The sequence below is a fragment of the Miniopterus natalensis genome, chromosome 4 (assembly GCF_054644295.1).
Source record: "Miniopterus natalensis isolate mMinNat1 chromosome 4, mMinNat1.hap1, whole genome shotgun sequence".
Classification (NCBI taxonomy): Eukaryota; Metazoa; Chordata; class Mammalia; order Chiroptera; family Miniopteridae; genus Miniopterus; species Miniopterus natalensis.
The window spans coordinates 39,681,544-39,708,332 of record NC_142084.1 but is presented as its reverse complement, the minus strand read 5'-3'; the positions used below and the strand labels follow the sequence as shown (position 1 = coordinate 39,708,332).

At 45.5% G+C, this 26,789-nt stretch overlaps 1 protein-coding gene across 1 annotated transcript in view; it reads right to left on the bottom strand.

Moving 5' to 3' along the window:
• C4H4orf51 (chromosome 4 C4orf51 homolog) overlaps positions 1-26,446 on the bottom strand; it is a 33,791-nt gene extending 7,345 nt beyond the window's left edge. Inside the window, 4 exon segments of the mRNA XM_087816135.1 lie at positions 10,683-10,740; positions 11,644-11,699; positions 20,485-20,561; positions 26,214-26,446. Coding sequence (XP_087672261.1) covers positions 10,683-10,740; positions 11,644-11,699; positions 20,485-20,561; positions 26,214-26,446 — 424 coding nt within the window.
• Positions 26,447-26,789: the final 343 nt, after the last annotated feature.

Genomic DNA, 26,789 nt, shown 5'->3' with positions numbered 1-26,789 from the left:
CCTCTCAGTATAGCTCATCCTTTGAAGCACCTCAGTCTCTCTCCCCACCATCCTGCTATTGCTGCCTGTCTGGACCAGTTTCTTTAGCCAAAGAAATCTGCAAGAAATAGGTTGCTCAGATAAGATTCAGTAGCACTTCTCTCAAATACAAGAGTCTAGAGAACTGAAGGGAAAAAAAGTCAAAGGATAGAGTCATCCCCACCCCACCCTTACACTGTGGCCAGAATTATAAGCTAAGGATTGCAGTGTGGGTCGATGTAGGATTAGAAGGGAGTGTGACAACTCCCTTTTACAAACCTGATGGACATGGCCAGAGAGCACAGACTCAGCCACCAAATTCAGAATATTAGACCTGGGGGTAAATCGGAAGCTTGAAAGGGGCTGTTTATGTTGGAGGACTGGTCCCGTGCCACCCTGACTGTCCCTCTCTGACACATGGCAAACCTGAAGTTTGCGCAGGGCAGTGGCCCGCCGGGCACACACCCTGCTTTCCCTGGGAAAGGGAGCCACAGCTCAGCCTCCTGCCCTCACGGACGGGGGGAAAATGCCCTTCATCAGACCAAATGGGGAGAAAGGCAGTGGGTTTTATGAGCTAGAAATGAAGTAATCTGGTTTTTATTAAATAGCATGAGAAAGTTATTAATTCATGCCAGAAACACAAGTGTAAATATTGTCCCATTGAAAGCACTCGTTCTGAAGGAGACCATCTGGTGGAGCCTCGCAGACCACACTTTGAGAAGCAGAGCGAATGTGTCACCACCACGCCGGGCTGTCCACTAAAGCAGCAGATCCAAACAAAGTGGAAATTTAAGGGTTGTGAGGCGAGTACTTTGCAACAATGACATCTGCTAGACACTTGTCACATGTTTCTCTAGAGGTGGGCCTGCTTTTTGCAAATGCTGCCATAAGAAAACCAAACATTTCAAAGCGAGGGGTGGTTATTATCTCAGAGCCTCTCCCTGGGGCACCGAATTCCAGGGGGTATAGATGGACGGGCAAACAGATGGAGCATTCACCGTTTAATGTAAGGATTGGAGGGAAGACGAAGGACAATGTAGGAAATCTAACGAATCCAGAGCCACCATCAATTCTAGATTAACCCAAAATTGAAAATACAGGAACTTGAAATTATAAAGTACATGGATGGTTTGGGTTTGGGTTTTGGTTTTTATAAAATGCAGTTTTAAAAATCTCACATTGTCACTGTTTTTGCAGAACAGCGGGGACGCTGATATATAATTTGGAAAGCACATTGCCCTCTATGGAGATGGCTAGAGCACTGGTTACACACAAAGTGGAGGAAACCTTGCATCCAGAAAAGAAGAAATGATGGCACAGGTGGAAGAAATGCCCAGCTTCCTTGAGGATCCAGGGGAACCGTGTTCACCTGGCTGCCCTACATTTTCAGAGGACTCCTGGACTTCATTTTATTTGCATCTTCTGCCTCCGTTTGCTCAGAGATGCAACTGTGGGTCCAGCTTTTCCAAATCTCTCTCCTCTGTGCCACACGTCCACTCCAGCGGGTAGACTGAGAGAATCTATGGAACAAGTCCTTGGTCTAGAGTAGTAAGCTTCTGGGGAGGTTGGCAGAGCCTCACACACCACACCTGAGGCCAAGGGCCCTGGCCTACTGTAAGCTTGGTCACTGCGCTGTCTTCTCTGTCCAAATCTGTAATCTATTCATGACAGCTCACATGGGGACAAATTACTGAAATGAATGAACAAACTATTTGTCTATTCTTCCAATAAGCTATTAGCCATAAAAAAGAGTATTTAGGTAGGTAGATGAAAGATGAATAAGAGAGTGAGAGGTATAGAGAGATGGCAGGATTTTAGAGCACGTAATTATATTTCCTCATTACATAAAAGAAGAAACCGAGGCCTAGATAGGACAAGAGAAGGTAAGAGAGGAGAGAGAGACAGAGTGAAAGAAAGATATTTGCTTAATAATTTTAAAATAATAATAATTGTTTCTATAACTCATATTAACCCCAGGCAGTTTTGCATTTGTCTCAGCATCAAATCACAGGAAAAACAGTCCCACCGACAAAATGTAATTAACAGCCACTCAAGCCTCTCCATAAAACACCAAAGAGGGAGTACATTCTTGATGTATATCCAAAGATCTTAAAAATCTTCTGAGGGCATTTTCCTTACCTTGCTGGCAATGAAGTCTTCCAAACCTCACTCTTCTCCCTCTCTCGAGAACCCCTTAAATTTATTCCCAACATTCAGGCCACAGAGCCCCTTTCCCTCCTCCTTAGCACTTCATTGTATAGATTGGCTTAACCTTTCTAAGTTTTAACTCGTCACCCCACATTCTAGGACTAAAGAAAGACCCAGGCTCACAGACTGAAAGCGCCTATCAGTGCCAAGCAGGAAATACTTTTAAAATAAACTCACACATAGAGATAGCATAATAAAACTCCAGAACACCAAGGTGAAAAAGACAGTCCTGGAAGGGACAAAAGGACACAGACAGATTACTTACAAAGGAGTGAGATTCACATCAACTGTAGCAGTTGCAAGAAAATAGTGGAAAAAAACTTAGAAATGCTCAGGAAAAATAATTCGAACTTAGAGTTCTATAACAAGCCTAACTAACAAGAGAGAGATCTAAGTAAATTCTCAGACACAGAAGCCCTCAGAAAAATTTATGATCCACAGACACTCTCTGGAGGAGACAGGAGGGAGAACAAAAGAAAACCTACCAGAGGATGTGCTCCAGTAAGAAGAAAAATGAATCCAAAATGTAATCAAGAGGCAAAGGAGAATGTATTTGTGTTTTATTTTTATAATTAAAAAGTAATTTTTGAAAACTGTGGGCAGAAAGGAAGGTAAGAAGCAATTTAATTCTTTACTTTTATTTCCATTTCATTTTACCTTTGCATAATGTCATTACAGTTTGCATTCAGATAAATTGTCAGTAGCCAAAATCTTAGGACCTGTACAATGTTTTAAGAGGGACCATACTGGGGACAAATATTCATTCCAGTGAAATTTGGACATACATTCCCAAGTGCAGTGATGCACCTCCTGCCATGGGAGCTGGCTGCCTTGCACCAGCAATCATGATGACAAAGACAGTGGTCGGGTTGGTGAACTTCCAATTTAGCAGACTGACTGTTTTTCTTACACTGCTTATGGAATGGAACTAGATTACAAACTGGTAAAGAAGGAGTTGAATGGTGGTAAGAACCGTAAAACTTCAGACCGGCTGACTCACTGAAAAGGGACTCCTTAGATGTCCAGGCTGCAAGGTTTGTGGACTAGAGGCCTTGCACCAGGCATCCAGCAGAAGGGGCCTGCTCAGCACAGGTCTGCTAATGAAAGCTCTTAGGCGCCACAGAGGCTTCTGGTGAGAGGCTCATGGTACTATGGCCCATGACATTCACCATGGATTTAGGGCTTGGAGCACTCACTTGAACTTTTTGACGCCATCCCAGTGTGTGTCAAAAAAGGAGCAGCTGCCAAAAAGCAAACATTTTCCTGTGCCTAAAAATAAAATGCTGGCAACCCTTCAGGCCCCTGTGCTAAGACCTGGCCCTTCCCGGGATAAACAATAGGTGGCCAGGCTGATCAGAGGCTAGCCCTGAGGCCTGACGCAGGCCTAGTCCAGCCTGGAGTGCCCAGTTCAGGTCATGTGCAGCTCTAATGCTAGAAGCCAGAAGTGACCCTCCCTCCTCACAGCTGGTGTAGGGCAGCTACTGTCCCCCAACCAGGGGCCAGGTGTGGCTGAGAGGGGACAGCTTTGGGTTACACCAGAAAACTTGACCCAGCAGAGGTAATAGCTCCCACTAGCCTCCGCCCCAGAGCTCCAGGGTGCATGGTGACAGATCTGATGTCCTGTACAGAGAAAGCTCCCTGGGAAGGAAAGTTTCATAAATACCCATCTGCATTCGTCACTCAGGGCTGTGCCCATCACCTGTCAAAACCTCTCATGCCCAGCTGAGAGCCCTCACCTGCTATACGCAGCCCAACAAAACCACCTTAGTGTATAAATGCTATAATAACAGTCATCATTCCCAGTCTAATTGCCTCCAAACTCTCCAACCGCTCCTGCAGCGCTTGTTCAAGCCCCTGTGCCTTGTCATTAGGGTTCAGTCCTCCCCGGACCATAAGCTTGGCTTTTTGCTGGTTTGGGGAGTTAAAAGAAATAAGAGGGGGTTAGGGAAGGAGAGGCACTAAATATAGCAACTATTTGCAGGTATAATCACTCCATAAACATGCTTCAGTGGAACAGAGTGTAGGGCCAACCCAGATGACGGGTGTCACTCACCTGAATGTCACAGCATAAATAAAACTGAATGAGCCCATTCTCCTGCAGAACCCGAGTGACGCCTGTTTGCACTATAAATATTTATGAAGTCATGGTCCTTAAGAGACTTTATTTTTCCAGGTAAGTAGACTTTCGTGAAAAAGTGAAGCAGAGCTCTTCCTGCAATTACGGAATAGTCTCCGCAGCTTTTCAATGCGTGGGCCACGGAAAGGGAAAGGAAAGGAGAAATCAGGCCCTGCTGCGTGAGGCCGCTGCTGGAGATCTCAGTCACACCAGTCAAGGTTCATTCTCACTCAGAAAGTGACGGTCTTCTCTGGGGTGGCAGGAATTAGAGTCCCGGTCAGCCCAGGCCTGTGTAATGAAGAGGCACAAACAGATCCTTGTCACCCAGTCCAGGCCCCTCCCACCACCTCTGCTGGGGGAGACTTGCTCCTTAGCACTCCCTGCTCTCCCCGCCCATCTCTCGGTAACAGAAAAAATGTGCACCTCACCCCACGACTATGCTTGTTTGAAAAGAATTCTCAGAATGTGAGGATGTGTGCCTGGGTGTATCTCTGGGTGTTTACGTAAAGTCCGCCACTCCTGTTCTTAGTTATGCCTCCTGAATGCATTAGCGGTGGCACCCCAGAAACCCCGCCTGTGTGGGACCCGCTTTACCTGCCCTCTGCACCACACAGCCCTGCAAAGAGCAAACGCCTCGGGGACCTTAGGGGCCCTGCCACGCTCCCCTTCTCCGAGGCACTGTGACAATCCTGCCACCTGAAGTTTGCAAGCTATTGTTTCAACAATACTCGTTGATTTTCATGTCCCTTTGCAGCTTACATGTTATTTATCTCTTCAGTGCACGAAAAACCCTTGCCCGAGTCCATCAAGCCTGTTTCTTTCCCAGGGATGGCCTTCTGCCCAGGCTCCCTTCCCCTCCAAACCTCGGGGTGGCCCCTGCTATGTCAGGCTGAACTGGCCCCGTCGGGGAAACGCTGATGATCCTTTGGCTCTAGCCTCTGGGAAGTCTTGTTCCACAAGGAACAGAGTCTCTGGTTTTGAGAAATGAGTCACAGGCTGCCCTGACCAACCTATCTGGGGAGGCCAGGCTACCATGTATGGTCTGTGCTCCGTGCCACCCACCTCTCCATGTAAGTCAGAGTTCTTTGCCAGGACAGCCTGAGTCATAAAACTCAGCACATTCCTTAGGCGTTGGATAGTCTTTCCTTGTTATTACTCTGCTTTTGTTTTATGCAGCACCTGGTTTCATTTTAAAACCCCAAATAAAATCTCATGGTCGGGGCTCCAGTGGGGTGGAGGATAGGAAGGAAAGAAAAAGGGAGAGAAGGGAGTGACACCTAGGTGAGAGGAAGGAAGAAAGGCCTGTAAGTCCCCAAATAAGCAAGACCCAGAGCAGGACAGGGAGGGGAGGACAGGGTAAAGGGCCAGAGGGAGAGAGGATGGGCTGCAATTGAACTGAGTGTCATCAAGGTCCTTTTGGCTGCTTATGATGAATCCATGATGTCTAGGTCTCCTTCCCAAATTAGGCCACAGTTCTGAGTTAGTGCTTTACTCATAACCCATGTGACCTTCCCTAAGCCCCACACTTTCTGAACCTCCTCAATAAACGAACCTCAAATTCATTTTTGGTAAATTTTAAGGAACTTTCCAGTTACAGCACGCTATGGTTCTATGAACCTGCCTATTCCCTTTTTTCTTGGACCACAAACCCCAACCCAAGTGTAAAGGAATATTTTTCCACAAGCTAGCATTTGTTTTTTGTCTTTGGGGGTGGGGGTATAAGGAAATAAGGGACAGCATGGGCAAAGACGCAGACCCAGCCATACAAATGTTGCTGGTCAAAATGAATTTCTGTGGCCAGGTTATTTCGTAAAATCATCTGCAAAGCTGTTAACACAGATTTTTTTAGAATTAAAACAAAATTCTAATAAGTTATGCCTTGCATACTGTTTAAAAAATACCCAACGAACCCATGAATGATAACCATTAACATGGAGAGCCGACTGCCTTGGAGGAGTAAAGCGTATTAATGGCAGGGTAAGACCAGCGCGCCAGGGCCTGGGACCTCTGAGCCCCGCGCCGGGGCCCAAGCGCGGGAGGCTCCGAGCGGCTGCGGAGCTGCGCTGGCTCCGGCGGCTTGATGGGAACCACAGGAAGGGCCCTGGGGACTGCGACCAGGTGGCTGGCCCGGAGGGCACTTTTTCCTAACCTGGGCTAAGGAACAGAAGTAACCGCTCGCAGGGTGGGGTTTTTTTTTGGGGGGGTGTTGTTTTGCTTGGGGAGGGGGTGATGGTGCGACTTTTAACACCTTTTCAGTTCAACATAAGTCCTGAAGAGAAGGACAGTCTGGGTAACCGGAGTAAATGGGGCAGAGGGCGGGGGGGGGGGCAGGGGGCAGAGGGCAGAGGGCAGAGGGCAGAGGGCAGAGGGCGGGCGCGGGTTGGGGGGAGGGGCAAGAGGCCGCCCCTTCCGGGACCACCCGCGGTCCTGCCTCCGCTCCCTGCGCCGCAGCCGCGGGGCCCCGCCGCCCACAGCCTGGGGTCCCTCCCGCGCGCCGCGTCTCCGCGCCGGGGCCGGGCGCTGGGAGCCTGGGGGGCGTGGAGGGGGGGCTCCTGCAGGGAGGAGGGGGAGGGCCTACGAGGAAGCGCGGAGGCGAACCGAGGGGAGGAGGGGGAAGGCCGGGGCTGGGGGCGGGGCGGGGGGTGGGGCTGGGCTGCGGGGCGCGGGGCCCCGGGGGAGGGGACGGGGCTGCGGAAGGCCGCCCCTCTCTCCAACTAAAGCCCCCGCCCCCGCCCCCGCCCGGACTGCGGGTCCCCCGCCCGCCGGCCCCACGGCCGGACCCAGTTTGCTTCTCGGCGGTGCGGCGCTCGGAGGACACCCCGGCTGCGGGGTGCGGGGCGCGGGGCTGCGGGGCCCCCGCCCTGCGCACAGCGCGCTCTCTCGCGCCCCTGCGCCCCTGCGCCCCGCCCGGGCTCCCACACGGAGGGGGGGCTCTTAGACGCTGTAGGGGCCCCAACACCATTTCTGTAGCTCCCGCGGAGACGTGGGGCGCCAACGTTATTTTAAAGGAAACTTTAATAATGATGGTGACGGTCACTTTTGTCCCCTCTTCCAACAGAGAGGAAAGAATTGAGGGGCGAAGGAGTTGAAGCCGGGGAAGGGTCCTAGGCCAGCCCGAAAGGTCCGGCGGAGCCCGGGGCGAGCTCCTGCCTCGGAGTGGTCAGCGAGGCGGCCGCGGGCCTGCGGCTTTGCGGCTCTGCTTTCCCGCTCGGCCAGCTTACCACAGGGGCCCCCCCAGGCTGAAGACGTAGTATTGATCAGCGTCGGAGTCCTCCGAGGAGCCGGCCTTGCTTGCAGAATTGCACGATTCCGGGGGCTGTTGAAAAACGGCCCGGTTGTCAGCACTCGCCCAACCGCAAAGGTTACTTTTTGCAGGGAATTGGGAATGAAATTGCCAGACAGCATTCAGGGGCGGGGGTGGGGTGGTTCCTGCTTTTTCTTCCAGCTCCTCTAACCTTCCTAATTCATCCATCCTGCTTCTGTCAGGAAGGCCAGAGCGACAAGGAGAAAAGAGAAGTCCTGGCATCGCCAACCGAACCTCCCACTGCTTTTCTCCCGCCCCTTCGCCATCCTTCAGAGACAAGAGCCTTCCCTCTGGCCTCCCTACCCTTTAGTCTGGACATTGCTGTGTGTGATGAATTTCTCTGCTTTCACTTTTACATCATGAACTTCTTGAAAGTTGGGCCCCAAAATATAAATATTTAGAAGTTGGCTACCAAAGGCATTAGACACCAAAAAAAACCAACAAAACCAACTTTTTAAAGTGAGAATATTGTTAATGATGGTTGAAAATTTCATTCAATCCCTACTTGTTGCTGATGCAAGAATATGTACATTTTACACCTCAAAGCTTGTTTTCCTCTCCCAAAACATAGAGTCTATTTAAAAAAAAAAAAAAAAAAATCAAGATTTTTGCCTTACCTAGTAAGTAAAAAGTCATGATGTATTTTTTGGTCAGAACTGTAGGCCATCCCTGGCCAGTGGTTGGTTGGGTGTCATCCCATGCATGGAGGGGTTATGGGTTGGATTCCCGGTTGGGGAACATGCCTAGTGTTTCGGGCTCAATCCCTGATTTGAGATGCAGGGCATGCGGGAGGCGGGCGGTCAGTGTTTCTCTCTCTCCATCTCTAAAAATAAAATTAAAAAAAGAAAAAAAGAACTGTAGGCCCAATGTTTCCCAAACAAGTCTCCATATAAATTGTCGTGTGGTGGTGTGTGTGTGTGTGTGTGTGTGTGTGTGTGTGTGTACTTTCAGTTTGCTGTTGCACCGTAAAAACAAGAGCAGGATGTAATGTCACTAATTTGTCAGGAATTGTTGACTTAAAAGAGGCTACTGTGATACAGAGAATTTACTTTAGGGGAGGGGGTCGGGGAAGCACCTCAAAGAGAAAGGCTACTGTTGCCCAGAACAGCTGCAGGCGCTGGCAGGGGAATTGCTTGGCCCCCGTACAATTCCATGCAGCAAGAGGGATTTATTTATTTAACAATAGTTAATGATTCTCCCAAGCAACTCCCAGGAGGCCAGCGAGCAGTAAATATACTTTCAGGAAATCATCTAGTCTTCCTCGAAGCATGTACCAGCCCTACCGTGAAGGGAGGTCCCTGGCTGCCGTACAGTATAATTTCAGTGGACTGCCCAGCGTCAAATGCCCCCAAATAACTCCCTCCGCAGCCAGGCACCTCACTGCCTTCCCATGATTGAAATACTCCATAGGAAAGTTACAGGCCCAAGAGCAGAAAAATCAAGAAAATTGCACTATTTCAGGAATCCCACCATTAAAGATGCCTGGGAACCAACGTGGGCCATCCAATTCCTGTCCCATCAGTTAAATTCATCAGATTAGCTACTTGGTGCCCATAGATAGCATTTTCCAGAGTGATATCTCTATAGAACTGGTGGTTCTTGCGATGTGTTAGGTGGTACTTGAATAACATTTTATTTTAATGGTCAGGTTTTCTTTTTTCTAATACACACAACTAGCATACCAAACCCATGTTGTTACTAATACAGAGTGAGGCAAAAGTAGGTTTACATTTGTGAGTAAGAGAGACTCAAAGTTTATTCTTATATTATTATTTATCAATTATTGTATTATTTTCCATACGAACAACTGTTGACCTACTTTTGCCCCACCCTGTATAATTACTGAGGATAAGGCTGAGTTGTTGTTCTAGGTCAATTTAGAGAAATCTTAATAAACAAAAGCATTAGGTTAGCAAAAGTAGTTGTAACGTTTATATTAAATGAGGTGAAGTCAGTAGAGTACTTGTGGAAACCACTTTTTATTTTTTCAACTCGTTCTCTAAGAGGCTCTGCCAGAACTCTAAGACATAAAAAGAATCTCATTTTTAACATGCTGTTAAAAATTACTGGGCTTTGAGAAAGTCTGGTCAGGCAACACAGAGCCCCTGCTCTGAGGGCCATGTCAGGGGGAGCAGGGACAGTAGATGTTGGGTACCAAAACAGCCACACCAAGAGCTTGTGCCCAGGACGCTAGGCACCCAGGCACGGGTGGGTCCCCAGTCTGAGAACTCAATGCCTTTTTTGCAAGAGGCAAGACCCAGCCAATCATGGGTATCACTACTGGAAATTTGGACAGAACCAGAGAAACTCCAATCCCCTTCGCGGCTGGCTTCCCAAACAACTGGAGAGCTCTAGACAAGAAGTGCTCACCGTGCTTTCAGGGAGACTGCTTCTCAGAACAGTCCCCATGCCTCTGTCACTTGATTGGAAATTAGGGATTACCTTCACACGGACGCTGAACATACACCCAACACCCACACTGCCACCCCGACAGGCGCACCCGCTGGCGCCACCCTGGGATCCACTGTCGGGAGACAAGTAGAAGGATTCTTACGAGTCTCAGGAAGGCCGCCCTTCCTCGATGGTACTTCATCAGGTTCCCGAACACTGGCTTTTTAGTTGTCACACCTGGCGTGAAGAGAGAGCCACTGTGTAATTCCTTGTGGTGAACAGAATCTCCACCAGTGTGAACAAATGAAATTTACTGACATTCCTAAACCTAATCAATAGTTCCAAACCCTCCCAGACACTCGACCCCCACCTCTGCCACCACCGCCACCTTCTCAGGTCTCTGTTCCGGGGGGCCGCTGGCACGTCTCTGTGGGACTTTCCCCTCCATCTATTTCTCCACCCTGCCGTCCTTACTATCAGGAGAGGGACAGTGAAGTCACAGGTGGTGACCAGGGGAAGGAGGCAGAAATGCAAAAGACCTTAACTGGCCTCAGACTTGGAAAGCGATAAAAATATCAGATGAAGATCGTAATTAAAATAAAGGCCTGCCATGGATATAAAGTGACAGTTTAAGGTAGCACTTACGTGATTTTTCATAATTTGGAGGCGCTGGAGGAAAATTACCAAACAGAACTTGGTGTGCCTGTGAAGAAGAGAGATAAAAATAAATTAGCAACCACTTTCATGACAATAGAAATTGAACAAAATTCCTTTTCCAGCGCTGTCCTCCCTACTCAAAAGGCACTTTGGTACTGCTGCCCAAAGCCACTAAGATACTAAGAGTAAAATGTTAAGACAAAATTGGGGAAATTATTTATAAAATAGGGTGGGCAGAGGAATACTATCCTAATATGCAAATAGCTTGTACAAATCAATAAGAAAAGCTAACCACCCTAATAGGAAAATGGGCAAAGGAAATGCTTACTATTCATGGATTTCATATTTGTGAGTTCTCTTATTCATTAAAATTTGTTTGTAACCCCAAGTCCATACGCCCAGCACTTTTGAGATCTTTCAAGGACACGCACAGAGTGGCAAACAATCTGAGTCACCTGACATGCACCTTCTCAGTCAAGGTTGAACAAGAGGACACTTTCCCTTCTTGTGGCAGCTCTCATACTGTAAACAGGTGTCCTTTCTGTGACCTATTTAGTGCCCCATTTTCTGCATTTTTAAGTTTTTTTGTTAGTGATTTCATTGTTTAAACTGCCCCCCACCCCAGTGTGTTGCTCAGTGCTGTCTAGTTTCCTCAGCACAAGAAGGCTGTGACATGCCTTACGGAGAAAATTTGCGTGTTAGATAATCTTCATTTAGGCATGAGTTATCATGCTGTTGGCTGCAAGTTCAAGGTCAGTGAATCAACAATATATATTAAATGAGGTGTTTTTAAACAGAAAAACACATAAAACACGTTTACGTATTGATCCGTTAATGAAAATGTGAGCAGAGGACATGGGAACCCGGGCCTACGTTTCCCCTAGGAGCAATGGTGTGCACTCATTTAAGCTCTCTACAAGTAAATGCCATTGAAAAATGTTGGACTTACCACTCTGTGCTTGACATCAAGTGACTTTTTGTAACTGTCTATAAGAGGGAATAGTCCTGCATACAAACGAAGAGGAAAAACCAGGCTTAGGCTCAGTTTAGAATGAAATTTCTTACACTCCCAGTTAGGTTAGACCAACAAATTGTACACACATCACTTATTTTCCTTCAGAATCTGACCAACAGAAACGTAAAAGTCAGTCAGGTAAGACAAAACTGTGACTAAGAGTTAATTCATAGTAAGCATTCCGGAGCTTTCTCAGGGAGGAGTGTAAGATATTTTTTTGTATGGTACACATTTTTTTTTTTTTAAATTTTTAAATTTATTTCTTGGATTTTAGAGAGAGGAAGGAGAGAGATGGTTTGCTGTTCCACTTATTTATGCACACGCTGGTTGATTCTCGTGCTTGCCCTGACCCGGACTGGACCCCAAACCTTGGTGTATTGGGACGACTTTCCAAGCTACTCAGCTACTCGGCCAGGGCCGTATGGTACACATTTCAATTTAACAAACATGGTGCTGTTAACAGCTAAGGAGACATTGAAATTATGAGACTATAACTTTAAAAGTATATCAGAATGCCTTGGCTGGTTTGGCTCAGTGGTCAGAGCATTGTCCTCTCACTGAAGGGTGCAGGGTTCGATTCCTACCGAGGGCACGTGCCTCGGCTGCAGGCTGGATCCCCGGCCCCGGTTGGGGCATGTGCGGGAGGCGACCCATTGATGTGTCTCTCACATCTCTGTTTCTCTCTCTTTCCCCCTCCCACTGTCTCTGAAAAGCGATGGAAAAAATATCCTCAGGTGAGGGTTAGAAAAAAAAGTATCAGAATAATTCAGTTTTACATGCCCTTTGGCTTTCTCCACGAGGTTTTCCTGAAGCAGGCCTATGACTAGGTCTCAGTCTTGAGTGAGCTGTGCTCGGGCCTGGGAACGTCAAGGTGCTTCTCGGTTTTCCCCTGCCCCTTAGGTGGAACAGGACGGCTGGGTATTTCCCTTTTCCCACGGCGAAGGCTGGTGTGGGTGGAGCTGGGCATTTCCCTTCCCCAGGTCAGTCATGCTCTGACAATACCCTGGCAGATTAAGTTCTGCTTGACGGGTTTCTCCTGAGGGCAGACATTGTTAAGAATGCAGAGTCTGGAATATTTCAAAACTGTTCCTTTCCCCCTCCCTCTGCTGGAAACACAAAGGGGGTTTTTCTCCGATATTTATTCTGGAATCCGGGTCAAGTTCCTGGAGGTAAATCTCGTGATACTGTGAGGACTCTCTTATGCCTGGGTCCCCCTGGAGTTTTTAACTCCCAGGCTTGTCAGCTTGAGCTTCCAGCAGTTCACCAATTACAGTTCAGATATTCCACCCTGGCTAGCAGCTCTGGTGGATTCCGCGGGTGGGTCTCTGCGCCAGTGAGCTGTGACTCCCTGTATGTGCACGTCTGCCTCTCCAGTCGTGGGGACAGTGGTTTGCCCTGTGTCCACGCCTCTCTTAAGGATCCAAGAACAGTTGTTGATTTCTCAGTCGTGGGGACAGTGGTTTGCCCTATGTCCACTCCTCTCTTAAGGATCCAAGAACAGTTGTTGATTTCTCAGTCTGTTCAGTTTTGCACCTGTTGTTAGGATGGAATGGTGACTTCCAGGCTCCTTATATGCAGGACCACAAGTTAGGGTAAAGATTTTTCTGCCTGGAACATTCTTCTATGATACATAGCTTATACTCTTAGAACCGGAGGGAACCAAGACTATGCTGAAATTCTAAGGCTATAATTTTTTTCCCCAGGTCTAAAGCAGCTCTGGTGTATATTTAACAATTTTATTAAGGTATATAATTTATATACCATAAAGTTCATCCATTCTAAGTGTACAGTTCAATGATTTAAATTTATCAAGTTATGCAACCACCACCATAATGCCATCGACTAGAATTAGAATATCATCATTAACCCAGTAAGATTCCTCATGCCCAGCTATGGCTGATCTCCTTTACTCTCTCCAGCCCCAGAAAACCACTCACCCACTTACTTTCTCTATAGATTTGCCTTTATTGGACATTTCAGATGAATGGAATCATACCTTACGTGGTCTTTCATGTCTGGCTTCTTTTACTGATCATGTCTTTGAGGTCCATCCACATTGCGGCTCTTTCAGTACTTGTACCCTTTTTATCGATGAGAGATACTCCGTCGTGTGAAGAGACCACAGTTTGTTATCCACTTACCAGTTGATGGACAGAAGGGTTATTTCCAACTTGGGTTATTACGGATAATGCTGCAGTGAACATTCACGTGGTGAGTGTTTGTGTGGACATATGTTTTCATTTTTCTTGGATAAATACCTAGGTGTGGAACTGTTGGATCCTATGGTAAATTTAGGTTTCACTTTTAAAGAAAATGCCAAGGAGTTTCCCTAACCGGCTGTACTGTTTTACATCCCCACCGCCAATGAACGAAGGTTCCAGTTTCTCCACATTCTCACCAATGCTCCTTACTGTCTTTGTGACAAGAGCCATTCTTACGGATGTGAAGTGGTGCGTACCTCATTGTGATTTTCATTTGCGTTTCGCTGACTCATCTTGTTGAGTTCTCTCAAAATTTTAATTTGATTAAAATAAATAAAAACTGATCAAAGAAAAAGGGGGTCTTGTTGGCATAGTATGATGGGGGCTGGTCGTGAAGGATGAGTTAACAGAAAAAAATAGCATCTGTCAAATATTCGTCTTTATTTGTGCTATTTTACACCGATACTTTTTAAAACAAGGTAGCTTAAGCTAAAATCAGATAAAGAGTTCAACCATTATTTAGCAAAATTCAAGAAAGACCCACTTTTTCAAAGCAGGTGGATAAGAAGTTTATCTTGCACAATTAGCTCTGATTATTCCATTGGCCATGAATCCTTAACGTTTCAAAATCCCATCGGCCTGCCAGAGGCTGTAACTAGTTCTTTGTCACCTCTTTTAGCCAAATGTGGTCATTCTTCTAACTGAGCTAGAAATGCCTTTCATTTTCTTCAGTCTGTTTATGGAGAGGAAAAAATACCAGCAAGCTCACATATGTTGAAGTACAGTTAGCTAATGATTTTTTTTTCCTTGTGAGTTCCTGGTTGACAAAATAGAGCCCACAGTGCAACTTGACCTTGGCCGTTTCAGCTGACCTTTTAATTAAGGACATTGCACTTGTTTGCTAGTGTCTACCCACCTCCCTGTTTCCACTTCTTCCTCCTACAACTGTAACCAAACTGGGCGATTTTGTTGATGAAAATAACAATGTTAGTAACTGACAACATATTCCACCTTTATGTATTAGGTCCCTAAATGTTGTGCCAACCCTGATGGAATACTACAAGTATATATATATTTTTAAAAGTTGTCAAGAAAGTAAGTGTGCGTTGGTGAGTATCAGCTCTTCCAGAATTGGAGAAGCTCAAGTCTGAAAGTTTTCTTCTAGGTCTTCTAATCATTTAGTCCACCCACTGGGTGTCTGTCACAGTACATACAGCTCTTAACTGTATTTGAGATTCAGTTTCCTTTTCACAGATTGGGGATATGATCTCCAACCTACTGGTATCTGAGTCCCTAGAAACTTTGAGTTTCTTGAAATGAAGCTTCGTGAACATAAAACATAGTGTTGGAAAGAGAAGACAAATTATTATTAATCTTCCTGAGTACAGTGGTCTTACATTGTGTATACACCAAAGAGGACACCCAGAGGGATCTAAGATGTGTGCATTGTTGGATTGCAGAAGTGTCCTTATGAATATTTTTCTGAAGATACAGGCCCAGAGCTTTCATCAGCTTTTTAAAAATGCCTCAAAAATAGGAGGCATCTTAAAGATAGAGCTGCTAACCACTGGGGTAGATGACAGAGAAAATCTTTTCCTGATAGATTTTAAGAATAAGGCATTTAATGATCTGTATAATAGGTTTTTTTAAAGTTATTCTATCAATATTGAGTTTCTTAAGTGTGATAATGGTATTATTGTTCTGCAAGAAAACATTCTTAGGAGGCAGTTGCTAAAGTACTGAAGGACATACTGCTATGATGTCTGTATTTACTCGCAATAGTTCAGCAAAGAAGTCTATACAAGTATCAGTAGAGAGAGCCCAAGATAAAACTACGCATTAACAAATGTGGCAAAATGCTCACAGCTGATAAATCTAGGTAAGAGTAGGTGACTGTATTATTCCTTTAACTTCTCTATGGATTAAAAAAAAGTATTAAGTTGTGAATAAAGAATAAGACATTCGTTCATCTGCCCTAACTTCACAATTATAGGTAAAAAAGCAACACTATTATCATATTATATAGATGCCTCAAGCAAGGCAGAAAAAATTAGGAAAACCCAGTAGCATCCCATTTACATTTGAGCCACAACCAAGGACAGACCTAAAAACAATGCTTTGCCTTCCTTTCACCTTCTCCCCACCTAACCCCAGCCGGCCGCGGGCAGACGCGTGGATTGTTCGCACAAGCCCACTGAAGTCACTGGCCTGCCCGCTACGGTGCTGCCTTAAGTTCGCAGGCAAAGCACACGCAGCCACCTCCTAGTGGAAGTTATGCTTGAACAGTAAAGCGCACACGGTAACAGATGGCATCTTGTGACCTTCTTAATAACAGGCTTGGCTGCCAATGTTCCCTTGTGTCCCATCTCTGCAGGGAATTTGGAAACTGTTGCCTTAGACTTGAATATTTTCTGGCAAATACATTTAACCATTTATTAGATTGTTTCCTAATTCAAAATAGAGATTGCAAAACAGAGTTCGTGACCCCTGAAAGGGAGGTTGGTATTCCTGAGTTGGGGGTGGGGAGGGGAGGGGGGAGCCTTCTGGAATTCTCTGGAGTGTGCTGGCAGTCATCCAGCCTATCTGTCATTTTTAACCCGGTGAGGACCTCAGTCTCAGGCTAACTGCTGATCAGGCTTTCCTGATTTACTGGAGGCCAATAGGGGCTTTTTTTCTTTCCGTAGTTTAAAAGAAATGTGTGCACTTCCCACACAAGGCATGCAAATTAGCCAGAAAACAAACTAAAGCCAGCATTGGAAGGTCCCTCTGCTGTGACCGCCACCCCAGGAAGCCCAGGGCGAGAGCCTGGCTTGCTCTAAGTCGCCTGGCTCCCTGCTGCACACCCGGGGCCCTGCTCTGCTGGTCAAGCTCCACAGTGAGAGCAGGACAGAGGAGGGCGAGGGGGCACCTGCCTGTCGGGCCCTCCCTGTCCACAGCCGTCCCACAGGGAAAGCTTTCCTTCGTGAACAGTGGAAGGCAAACCAGCGCGGCTCTGGGAATAGACAATGAAGACACGATTGCCCAGGCCCGAGGAGTCCCTTCTGCCCTCACCAGAATGGACTGGAAGGGCCTGGACCCCAGCGTGGTGGTAAAGTCAGGCCCGGGCAGGGAACAGGTGCGGGGAGGTGGCGGAGAAAGGGCCAGAGAGTCCCCGGGGCATATGGTGGTGGAAAGGGTAGAGCCTCAGGGGAGAAGCGACTCCTTTGGTGGACCCCGGAGTGTGTGGAGTCAGGCACCCGAGGAGGCGGGCGAGAGAGCTTTCCGTCTGGGGGGAAGCTTCCATTCCGGGTTTCGCCTGGTCACTGCGGGGGACGTTATAGTCTTTCCTGGTGGCCCCCCTTTTAGACTTCAAGTTATTAAAAGAAGCTATTGTAACTGGAACAGAGTGAGCAAAAGGGAGGAAAGGCACAAAATGTGATTGAAAAGACAGGCAGGGTCACAATCATGAAAGACCTAAAAGGCCTTGGTAAGGAATTAAGATTTTACGGCAAGTGACACGAAACAGAAGGGACATCGACTTGTGTATGCTTTAAGATTTCCCTGAGCGAAGACATCATTTGCGGGGTAGTCTCGTGAGTTCTTTTTGCCTTTAGGAGTCTTTCGAGGTTTGGAGAAGGCTCCACGGAGAAATAAAGTGGGAATAAAGGAATAGAAGGAAGGGGCTGCTAAAAATGAACACAGACACTCTCAAAGTAACATGACAAACCGTATTGATGTTGCCTCCTCGCATATTATTTGGCTCTTGTCAATAAATACTCTCCCAGACCCTGTCATTCCTGTAAAAGGGTCTATACCATAAAAGCAGTTCCAGGCAGCTGCTCCAGACACTTGGAATTTGTTACCTGTGGTTAGGGACTCTCCCAAAGGGATCTTACATACGCTGTCACATCTGGGCTTTGACGTGGTCATGCCTTTAAAAATCTCTTCCCCGGCGCATCTTACGTCTCCTGGAACAGCAAGAGTAAAAGAGGCCGGCGGCGTACCCTCAGAGACGTGCGGGCATGGGACACAGGCATGGCGCTGAGAGCAAGAGGGGAGCCAGGGCTGGCCAGTGGCTGCCGCCCCGGCTCGGCCGCGGTCGGCACGCTCTTCATAAATGGCTTCTGCTGCGGAGGAGCGTTCGAAGTGAACAAAACCTGCTAGAATCTATGTTAGCAGCGCGTAAACGGAAGGTTGAATTATTGATCAACTTCTGTTGGTTGTGCTACAGTTTTACGACACTCGATTTTCATTTTTATTAGCTATTGCTTCGTCCTTTGAATGTAAGAGACGGGCATACGATGGGGGCCACAGGAGGGACAAGCCACAGCCAAATCAAACAATTGGAAAGAAAGTGACCTAATGCAAAAGGAAAACCGCCTTCATGGAGGCAGAACAGCTACCACTGAACTCTCTGAAATTTGAGAACTTTTTTGCTGTGATGACCTCGAATGACACTTAAGCCCGGCCCACGTGATTCGCACAGCTCGGTGAACGGATACATTTCTACAGAGACAATCAACAGACCAGTGTCCCCCAGTGGTTAGCAAATTTATGAAGTTGGCCTGTATTGATAATGTGACCCTTGGCTTCATGTTTTAACTCCCTTCATTCGGGGCTTCTAGAGTAATAATTAAAGTTGATCATCTGAACAGTAAGCACGGAAATTGAAAAGAAGCACAAGGAGAAGTTACCGTGCGACCAAATGACATAATTCTGCCTTGATGTCCTGTCACCTCTTCATGAAGCCAGTACAGTAAGTCCTCACTCAACTCTGTGGATATGGGTTCTGTGCCTTTAAGTGAAACGATGTATAATGAAACCAGTTTTGCCGAAGGCTAATTCATATAAACAGGAGTTCAGCTCCTACAGCATCTCATGACCATTATAAGGAAATGACGTTGACCGAAACAAGGTTATTTGAGGACCAGCTGTAGCTATCAGTTAAATTAAAATGACCATTTGAGGAGAGTGAAAAAAAGTGATATGGGCGAAATCTATTAAGAAGTCATCATTACGAATATATACACTTATGTCATTTCCTCCTACCAATACTTCACCATAAAAACGGGAGAAGATAGGGAAAGAAAGTCATATCCGTCATACATACAATGGTAAATTTTCACTTTTGTAGCTCATCTTACTACCCTAGAAATACCCCCCCCCCCCATCCGACAGCGGTACTGCTCAGCTCCCAGCTCCCCCAGGGCATAGGTGACCGGCGGGTTAATCAGAATTCCGAAGGGCACAAATAGAATATAAATGTAATAGGATTGTACTTGGTGCTACTCAGATCAGATGCGCTGTCACCTTAGCTTACATTGAATGATGTGACCGGGCTGTTTAATTTCCTGCACCCCAGCTCAGTCTTGTCTCCCAACTACGTACGTAGTGTGTTTCCATTTTATGTTCATTACTGCAAAGGGGAAAAAGTAAGTCTTTCCTGATTTTAACAACTGCACAGGTGGTTAGCTGTCCTGTCCTTTTGCCTCAACAAACCACAGAGGAATGCATAAAACCCATCTCAAACGTGCTACTCCCATAAAGTCCAGTTTTATTAGGAGAACCAGCAGAATAGTGATCGTCCCAGGCATCTGCTAAAAGCCTTTATCTCCATTACTTAAGAAAACCTTCTAGGGCTGCAGGATAGCTCTTTTCTCCTCTCACCCTTCTCCCAACACACGCATACCTCTTGAACCTTTAAATACTACAGCAAAACATATTTCCAGAAAATTTCATAAAGTGCTAAACAATCCTAATTTGAGATGACATTAGTCTTACTAAACCTTCCAAGATTTAACCCTGAGAGATGGAAATTATATGGGAAAGGCCTATTGTTTCTTCCGCAGAATCAGAGCCGGTGGCAGGATAGCCAACTATTTCCTTCCAGTGTGTGTGACTGGTACCAGGAGGTGGCTGCCCAGCAGAGTCCATTTCTAACTCCGGCATCTAGGTGGAGCCTGGTGACTACTTCTCCCCTTGAAATGTGAGCGTAAGAGATGAGTGTCATTTCCACCTGCCAGGCAGAGACAAAGGACTCTGGGGTCCCAGGGGATGGTGGAACCCCAAGATGAAGGAAGTCTGTGGCCTTAAATCACCACGTGGAAGGTCTGCCTGCAAAACCCCCACCTTGGCCTTAAATGAAGACAAAACATCTTTCCTTGTGTTAAGCAGCTGGAATCTGGAGGTTTACCTATTAGGGCAGCCAGCGGTATCCTAATTTAACTAAAACAGGGTGGAGGTGGTTATAGATGAGCGAATGTCGTTTACTAGCTGGTGGTCTACAGCTTTGGTTCCTCTTCTTAGTTCTTTGATGTACCCAGTGAAGCTCAGGCTGCATTACCTGGAGCTCCCAGCTCTGGCAGAGTTGCCCTGGGGGACTGACTGGAGGAGGCAAATGTTGCCCTAAGATAACTGTCATTTTCAAGAGTGACAGACCCAGAGTAGAGTATGTTCATTTTCTTGCTAAAGACGCCTTGTGTGTAGTAGGCAAATGCAAAACCATACGGACTTAAATCAAGAGCCTAGAAGTTAGAGCAGGAGGAACCTCGCCCACCCAAAGGGCTCTGCCCAGAACTGACGGGGCTGCACTTACCGCCGGCGCCTGCGGCGTCTTGGGAACCAGCCCCGCCGAGTGCGGGGTTGCAGGCAGAGCCCTTTGGCAACGACACTCTGAAGGAAGCAAATAGAAGAGACAAGCGGTAAGTTTATGGGTTTCTAAGTCACAGCCTATGGACTTCAGAGGGATTTTCACTCAGCTTTTCATTTTATTTCAGAAGCTGGCATCCTCTCCTGCCCTTGAAACACTCCCAACCATAATCCCCCACTCCCCTTAAATCAACCCAAGATGGACTTTCTCATTGTCTTTAGTGATTCCTTTGTTCCTCGATTTGTCATAAAAGGGTAAAATGTTCGACTTTTATACGTGGAAAGCTCAAACATTAAGTTCATAATTGTTTTAAGAGGTTTTATGAGTCTTTCTCTAGGGAGCTGTTTTCAAAATAAGGGCTATGAATGGAACAGAAAATATTACAGTAATTGCGCCGGTTTCCCAGCAAAACTTAGAACTTAATAGCAGTGGAGAAACTGGAGGACACACGGATGTCTGTCCTTTAAGCACATCTATATCTCAGTCTCCCTGAATCCAGGTATGACACTCTTGTTAGGCAAGCCGGGGCTTGGTGGGAAGCGCAGGTCATTTTGTATGAAATGGACAGTCATCAGTTTCTAGAGGGCAGCACATTGTGGCCATTGTTTCAGGGCCTCTGGTTGGGGAAAGGAGGGTCTCCAAGCTCCTGGACTTGGAGCTGTGGGTGTGAGTGGGGGAGGCTTGGAATCCATGTCAGCCTCAAGAGTCCCACAGTGCTCCTGCACATGAGTTCAGCCAACAAACCAGCCTTATCATCCCTGAGACAGGGGCTGGTGGCCCACCCTGCACTTTTCTTCTCCTAACCTACAGCAGCCATTGAATCACCTGAGGGTATCAATATTAAAATGCAGATTTCTGAGCCCAACCCAAGTAATTATTTTTCACTAAGTTTGGGGCAGGTGGCCTGATCCAGGTAGTAGGTAGAGCAGTTTCCTGACTTCTATGGGAATCACATCTTTGCTTCTCTTTATATTTTATATCAGCTAAGCAGACATGCCCAAACACTGCAGTCATTTTGGGCTTTTTTTTTTAAATTTTATGTAAATGGAAGTGTACAGTATGTATTGTGTCTGGCTCGAAAGGCTCAGCATCATGTGTGTGACATTACTGGGGGTGACCATAGTTGGTTCACATTCATTGACATGGTATGAACATAGCACTGCTTCTCATTCTGCTGTAGCTGAACGGTCCTTATTCTACCTTCGGCTTGTTTTCAGTTTTTGGGTCATTATGAACAATGCTGCTATGAACATACTTGTACATGTCTCTTGGTGGACATGTGAAAATGCATTTCAGCCGGGTATATACTTAGAAGTAGAATTGCTACGTCTTAGGGCTTCCACAGCACCAACTTTAGAAGGTGAGACAAAACTGATTTTCTAAAGATTTTTTATCAATGTACATCCACCATCTGTGCATAAGAGATCTACCTCTTCACCAACACCTACTATTGATAGTCTTTTTGATTTTAACCTTTCTAGAAGATTATTTATACGTAAGCTCATTGTGGTTAATGAAGCATTTCTGGATTACTGATGTGGTTAAGTATCTTTTGGTAAGTGTTTTTATTCTTACCCAAGGAGTCAGGATATTTTTCCATTGACTTTTAGAGAGAGAGTAGAAGGGAGGGAGGGATGGGGGGAGAGAGAGAAACATTGATGCTAGAGACACACCTCCATTGGTTGCCTCCAGTCCCCAACCAGGGGCAGGGATTGAATCAGCCACTCAGATACGTGCCCTTGACCAGGAATCGAACCCTTGACCCTCTGGTTCACAGTCCAATGCTCTAACCACTGAGCAACATAAGCCAGGGTTCTTTTGATAAGTTTAATGGTCACTTGGATATCTTGGTTTATGAACTTCATTTTATAGTCTCTCCCGTTTTTCTAGTGGGTTGTCTTTTATGTACTAATTTGTAGGAGTTCTTCAGACATATCATAGTTCCGAGCCCTTTGTCAGGCACTGAGTTGAAAATATCTCCTTACTTTTGGTGGCTTGCCTTTTCATGATTTTAATGGTTATTTCATCAAACAGAATTATTTAATATTAAGGTAGTCCAATTTATCTAATTTTCATTTGTAGATGGTGCTTTTTGTGTTCTCTTTAAGAAATCTTTGCCAACCTCAAGATCCTCAAGATAGTCTCCATGTTGTCATCTAATGGTTGTATGGTTTTGCCCTTCACACTTGGCTCTTTAATTCATCTAGAATTAATCTACCTGGAACTGAAAACACTGAGTTGAAGTTTGGTGTCAGGTGGCCATGTTGCCAGAACAGATTTTTCAACCTCTTACAAAGTGGCATTTCCCATTGTTTTCTACTCATAAGAATCACACGGAACATTTGTTACATAAACAGATTCACTGGTGTCCCGAAATCAGAATTTCTAAAGGGAGTGGCTTGAGAATCATTATTTTCAACAAAACGGATCATTCTCATGATCAGACAAGTGCAGGAAACATTGTTCTCAGGAACTACCAAGGGGATGAGAGTGGTCAAGTTTCAATGCCACAAACCCTGCTGCTTTTACCAAAGTTTTGCAGATTTCCCTGAAAACACTCCTGAAATTGCTGCACACCTCCGGCTAATCTCTAGAGCTTTGAAAATGTTGATTTTGACAGTTTTTTTCCAGAGTTTTTCTGCTTGTATGGAGGAGTGGATATATAGAGACCCCCCTTCTGCATTCTGGAAGTCCTGCTTTTCACAGGCTATTATTACTATAAAATGGACATAACATAAAATTTACCATTTTAGCCACGTTTAAATGTACAATTTAGTGGCGTTAAGCACATTCCCAGTGTTGGGCAGCCATCACCACTACCCATCTCCAGAACCCGCTCATCATTCCAACTGAAACCCTGTGCTCCTTGAACAATGAATGACTCCCTACTCCACCTTTCTCCCCAGACCCTGGCAACCTCTCTTCTACTTTCTGTCTGTATGAATTCGCCTACTCTAGGTCCCTCGTACAGATAAAATCGTGCAGCATTGGTCTTCTGTGTCTGGCTTCTTTCACTTAGCATGTTTTCAAGGTCCATTTATGTTGCAGCGTTACCAGAATTTCATTTATTTAGTTAGTTAGGAGTATAGAGCTAAGATTCACCCATGTCTTTTTGTGGCTTGACACCTCTTTTTTTTTTTTTTTTTTTTAAATCACTGAATAATATTCCTTTGTTTGAATGTCCCACAGCTTATCTACTCACCTGCTCAAGGGCATCTTGGTTCCTTCCAGTTTGGGGCAACTATGAATAAAGCTGCTATAAAAACTCATGCACAGGTTTTTGTGTGGACATGAATCTGCCCAACAGTTAGGTAAATACCTAGGAGCATGACTACCAGGTCTGTTATAGTAAGACTGCGTTTAGTTTTGTAAGAAACTGCCGCCCCTCTTCATTTTTAACAAAGTTCCCTGTTTGTTTCCTGCAAAGCACATATGGCTTGTTTACCAGGTGATGGCTTCCCTCACCAGACTTCCAGCTCCATGAAGACAAGGGCCGTGTTTGTTTTCTTCACTGCCTCAGCCCCAGCATCTAGCCTGAAAGACCTTATGCAAAGTAGGATCTTAAAAAATATTTGATTAAAAAAATTAACTAAAACCAGTAAGCTGGGCACTTGGAATGCCCAATCTGGAAAACCAAATTTGATGAATGGATGAATAAATGAATAATTTAGTAAATAAACAAAGCATCAAGGCTTCAAAACTGACACTTGGGCCATAATTTTTGTCTTAGGAATTCCAAAATGCAACTCTTCCCTTACTTTAACCTCGGCGGACAACTGGAATTGATACCAATAGTCCAGAATTGCTTGAGTTTTGTACCACACTCCCCTCCACTCTCCCAGGGCAGGAGCTTTCTTTCTGCATGTTTATGAATTTTACATATTTGCTGTTAAGATGGATTCAGGACCAAATGACCAACTTCCTCCACCACAATGTATGTGGTGAATAAACAGCATTATGTTTTGTATACTTTAATATTTTCCTGACTGGACACATTTTAAATGATCAGTCACTCCATATTTTATTCAGTAATCTCCCTTGGACCATTTTGACTTTATAACAGTGTAAAAAATGTCTCTTTACAGCTTTTCAAAATTTTAATCAAACAGCTTTTGCTCCTAACTTAAGACATTTGTCCTTGGGGCTAAAATTAACAAGAGAAACATTAAAAACAAAAGTAAATTTAGAATATGGTCAGTACTTGGAAAATGAGCTGGATCTGCCCTCCCTCTTCATTTATAACCCTTGCTGCTGCTTAGCCTATAATAGAAGGAGCAGTCGTTCTGCAAAGGATATATTTACATTTCTGAGGTTCCAGAAAACAGATAAACCTCACAAGCTCGTGCTCTCTTGTGGTTTGCAATGTCACAGGGTGCCTTTGTTGGGATGATTCACGTAATGATCATACTCTCAATAGGAAACAAGTTCAAAGGTCTGTATGTTTTCCCCCACTATCATATTTCTGCATTTTTTTCTAGTTATTAACTATTTTTTTCCTATTCTGATGAGTGGATCTGTTTGGATACCAGCTTTCAAACTATTTCTTTTCAGAGAGGGCCCCAGCAGTACTTGGAAGATCCCTCAGTCTGGCCAGGAAATGCCTTGAAATTCATAGAATTAGTGAAGCAACTTCCCAAACTGAAGTGTCAACACGCTTGAGAGCTATTAGAAATGCGGAGACTGCAGTTTGTTGGGATGAGTCAGACAAAGGCGTCTGAGAGATCTGAGCTTTGAGCATTTGGATAATTTGGAAAGCCAGAGAAGGCAATATAACTAATATTAATTAGGGTATTATTTGAGTGAGTCCCCACGACTTAAGTCAGAACAAATAACCCAACTGATTTTCAAGTAGGTTTCCAGAATCTGGACAGGATAGTTGACAACGAACATACAGAGGGACATGTTTCATCACGAGTCCTCCTATGTTCCACATCCCCACTTACATTTTCTGCAGTTCTCTGATAACGCTGGGGGGGAAACGCTTCTTTTCCTCTGTGGCTCCTCCCTCCCCTGCAAAGGGCTTTCCCCCGCCTCCCACACCAGCTCAAAGGAAACCTGCTTTACTGAGATCTTTTTGGCAACAGTCCTCCCCCACCCCAGACACTGATAGCATCTCCCTCCCAGGTGCTGATCACTTATTTCTGTGGTCGCAGTTTCCATATTAAACTGAAATTATTTTTGTGTGTGTGGGCCTAACATAGGGCTTCACTTACATTAAGCATTCAGAAACTGCCTTTCGGGCCCCCAGCGCTGCGTTTATCAATAGACATTAGGAGGTGGAGAGCAGGGGACAACTGAGTCAACTTTCTTCCTGCTGGGGAGGGAGGGTGGGGATTTTCAGCTAGAAGTACAAAAACTAGACAAGAAACAAAGCGAAAGGCTCAGGAGCACTTCTTTGCTGAGCAGAGAACACAAAATATCTACAGTTTAATCAAATACTCATATTTTTATGTTTTCAAAAGTACCTAGTTATAATTTTACCGGCACTGAATAGAAGACAATTATAAGTTCAGCTGATAACTGGCATTTAGCTCTTCTCACTGACATTTACAACAGGAAAATATGCAGAGTTAAGTCCAGGAAGTCTCTCCGGGTTTACAATACCCTCTTTCTCTAATAGCATTCTTGTCTATTTATAGTGACATATCCAGGTGCAAATTACAAAGAAATCTTACTGGGGACACTCAGGCCAGTGCTGTCTTGCTTCCAAAGAAAACCGGCCGCGTGTGGATTCATCCAGTTCTTTCCTCCGGTAACTGCCCGTGTAGGTTGTTCGAGAAGCATCTGACCATCTTGTTTCATTCCGCCAAGATGCTCCAGCCTTGCGTCTGATTAGATCAAACTCCCGAGAAGTAAGAGGACTAAAGGGCAGAAGAATTTGTGGAGCCAAGAAGAAGAAGTGTGACATGGCTACGGATGGCCCGCTCTGGGTGACTTTTCAAGTCCTCTGCATAAAGAGGAATTAATTTCCTTTTAGTGGCAAGAAGTAATTGACTGGGCTCATCAAAACTTGCCAAGCAACAGATCACAAAATTCCACAAATACTACCACCCTCATGGCCCCCAATTTTAACTAGCAAATTTGTTATTTAACTTTCTGGCCTTTGTCCTTCTAAGCCATAGACTCCTATAAATTATGGTAAGAAAGCAGGTTGCAACCGTTTTTATAAATAAAATAGTGAATCCTAATGATCGTGGTTTAAGAGGCGGGAACAAGAGATTTTAAAAAAAGTTGCCAAGCATTCATTTCTT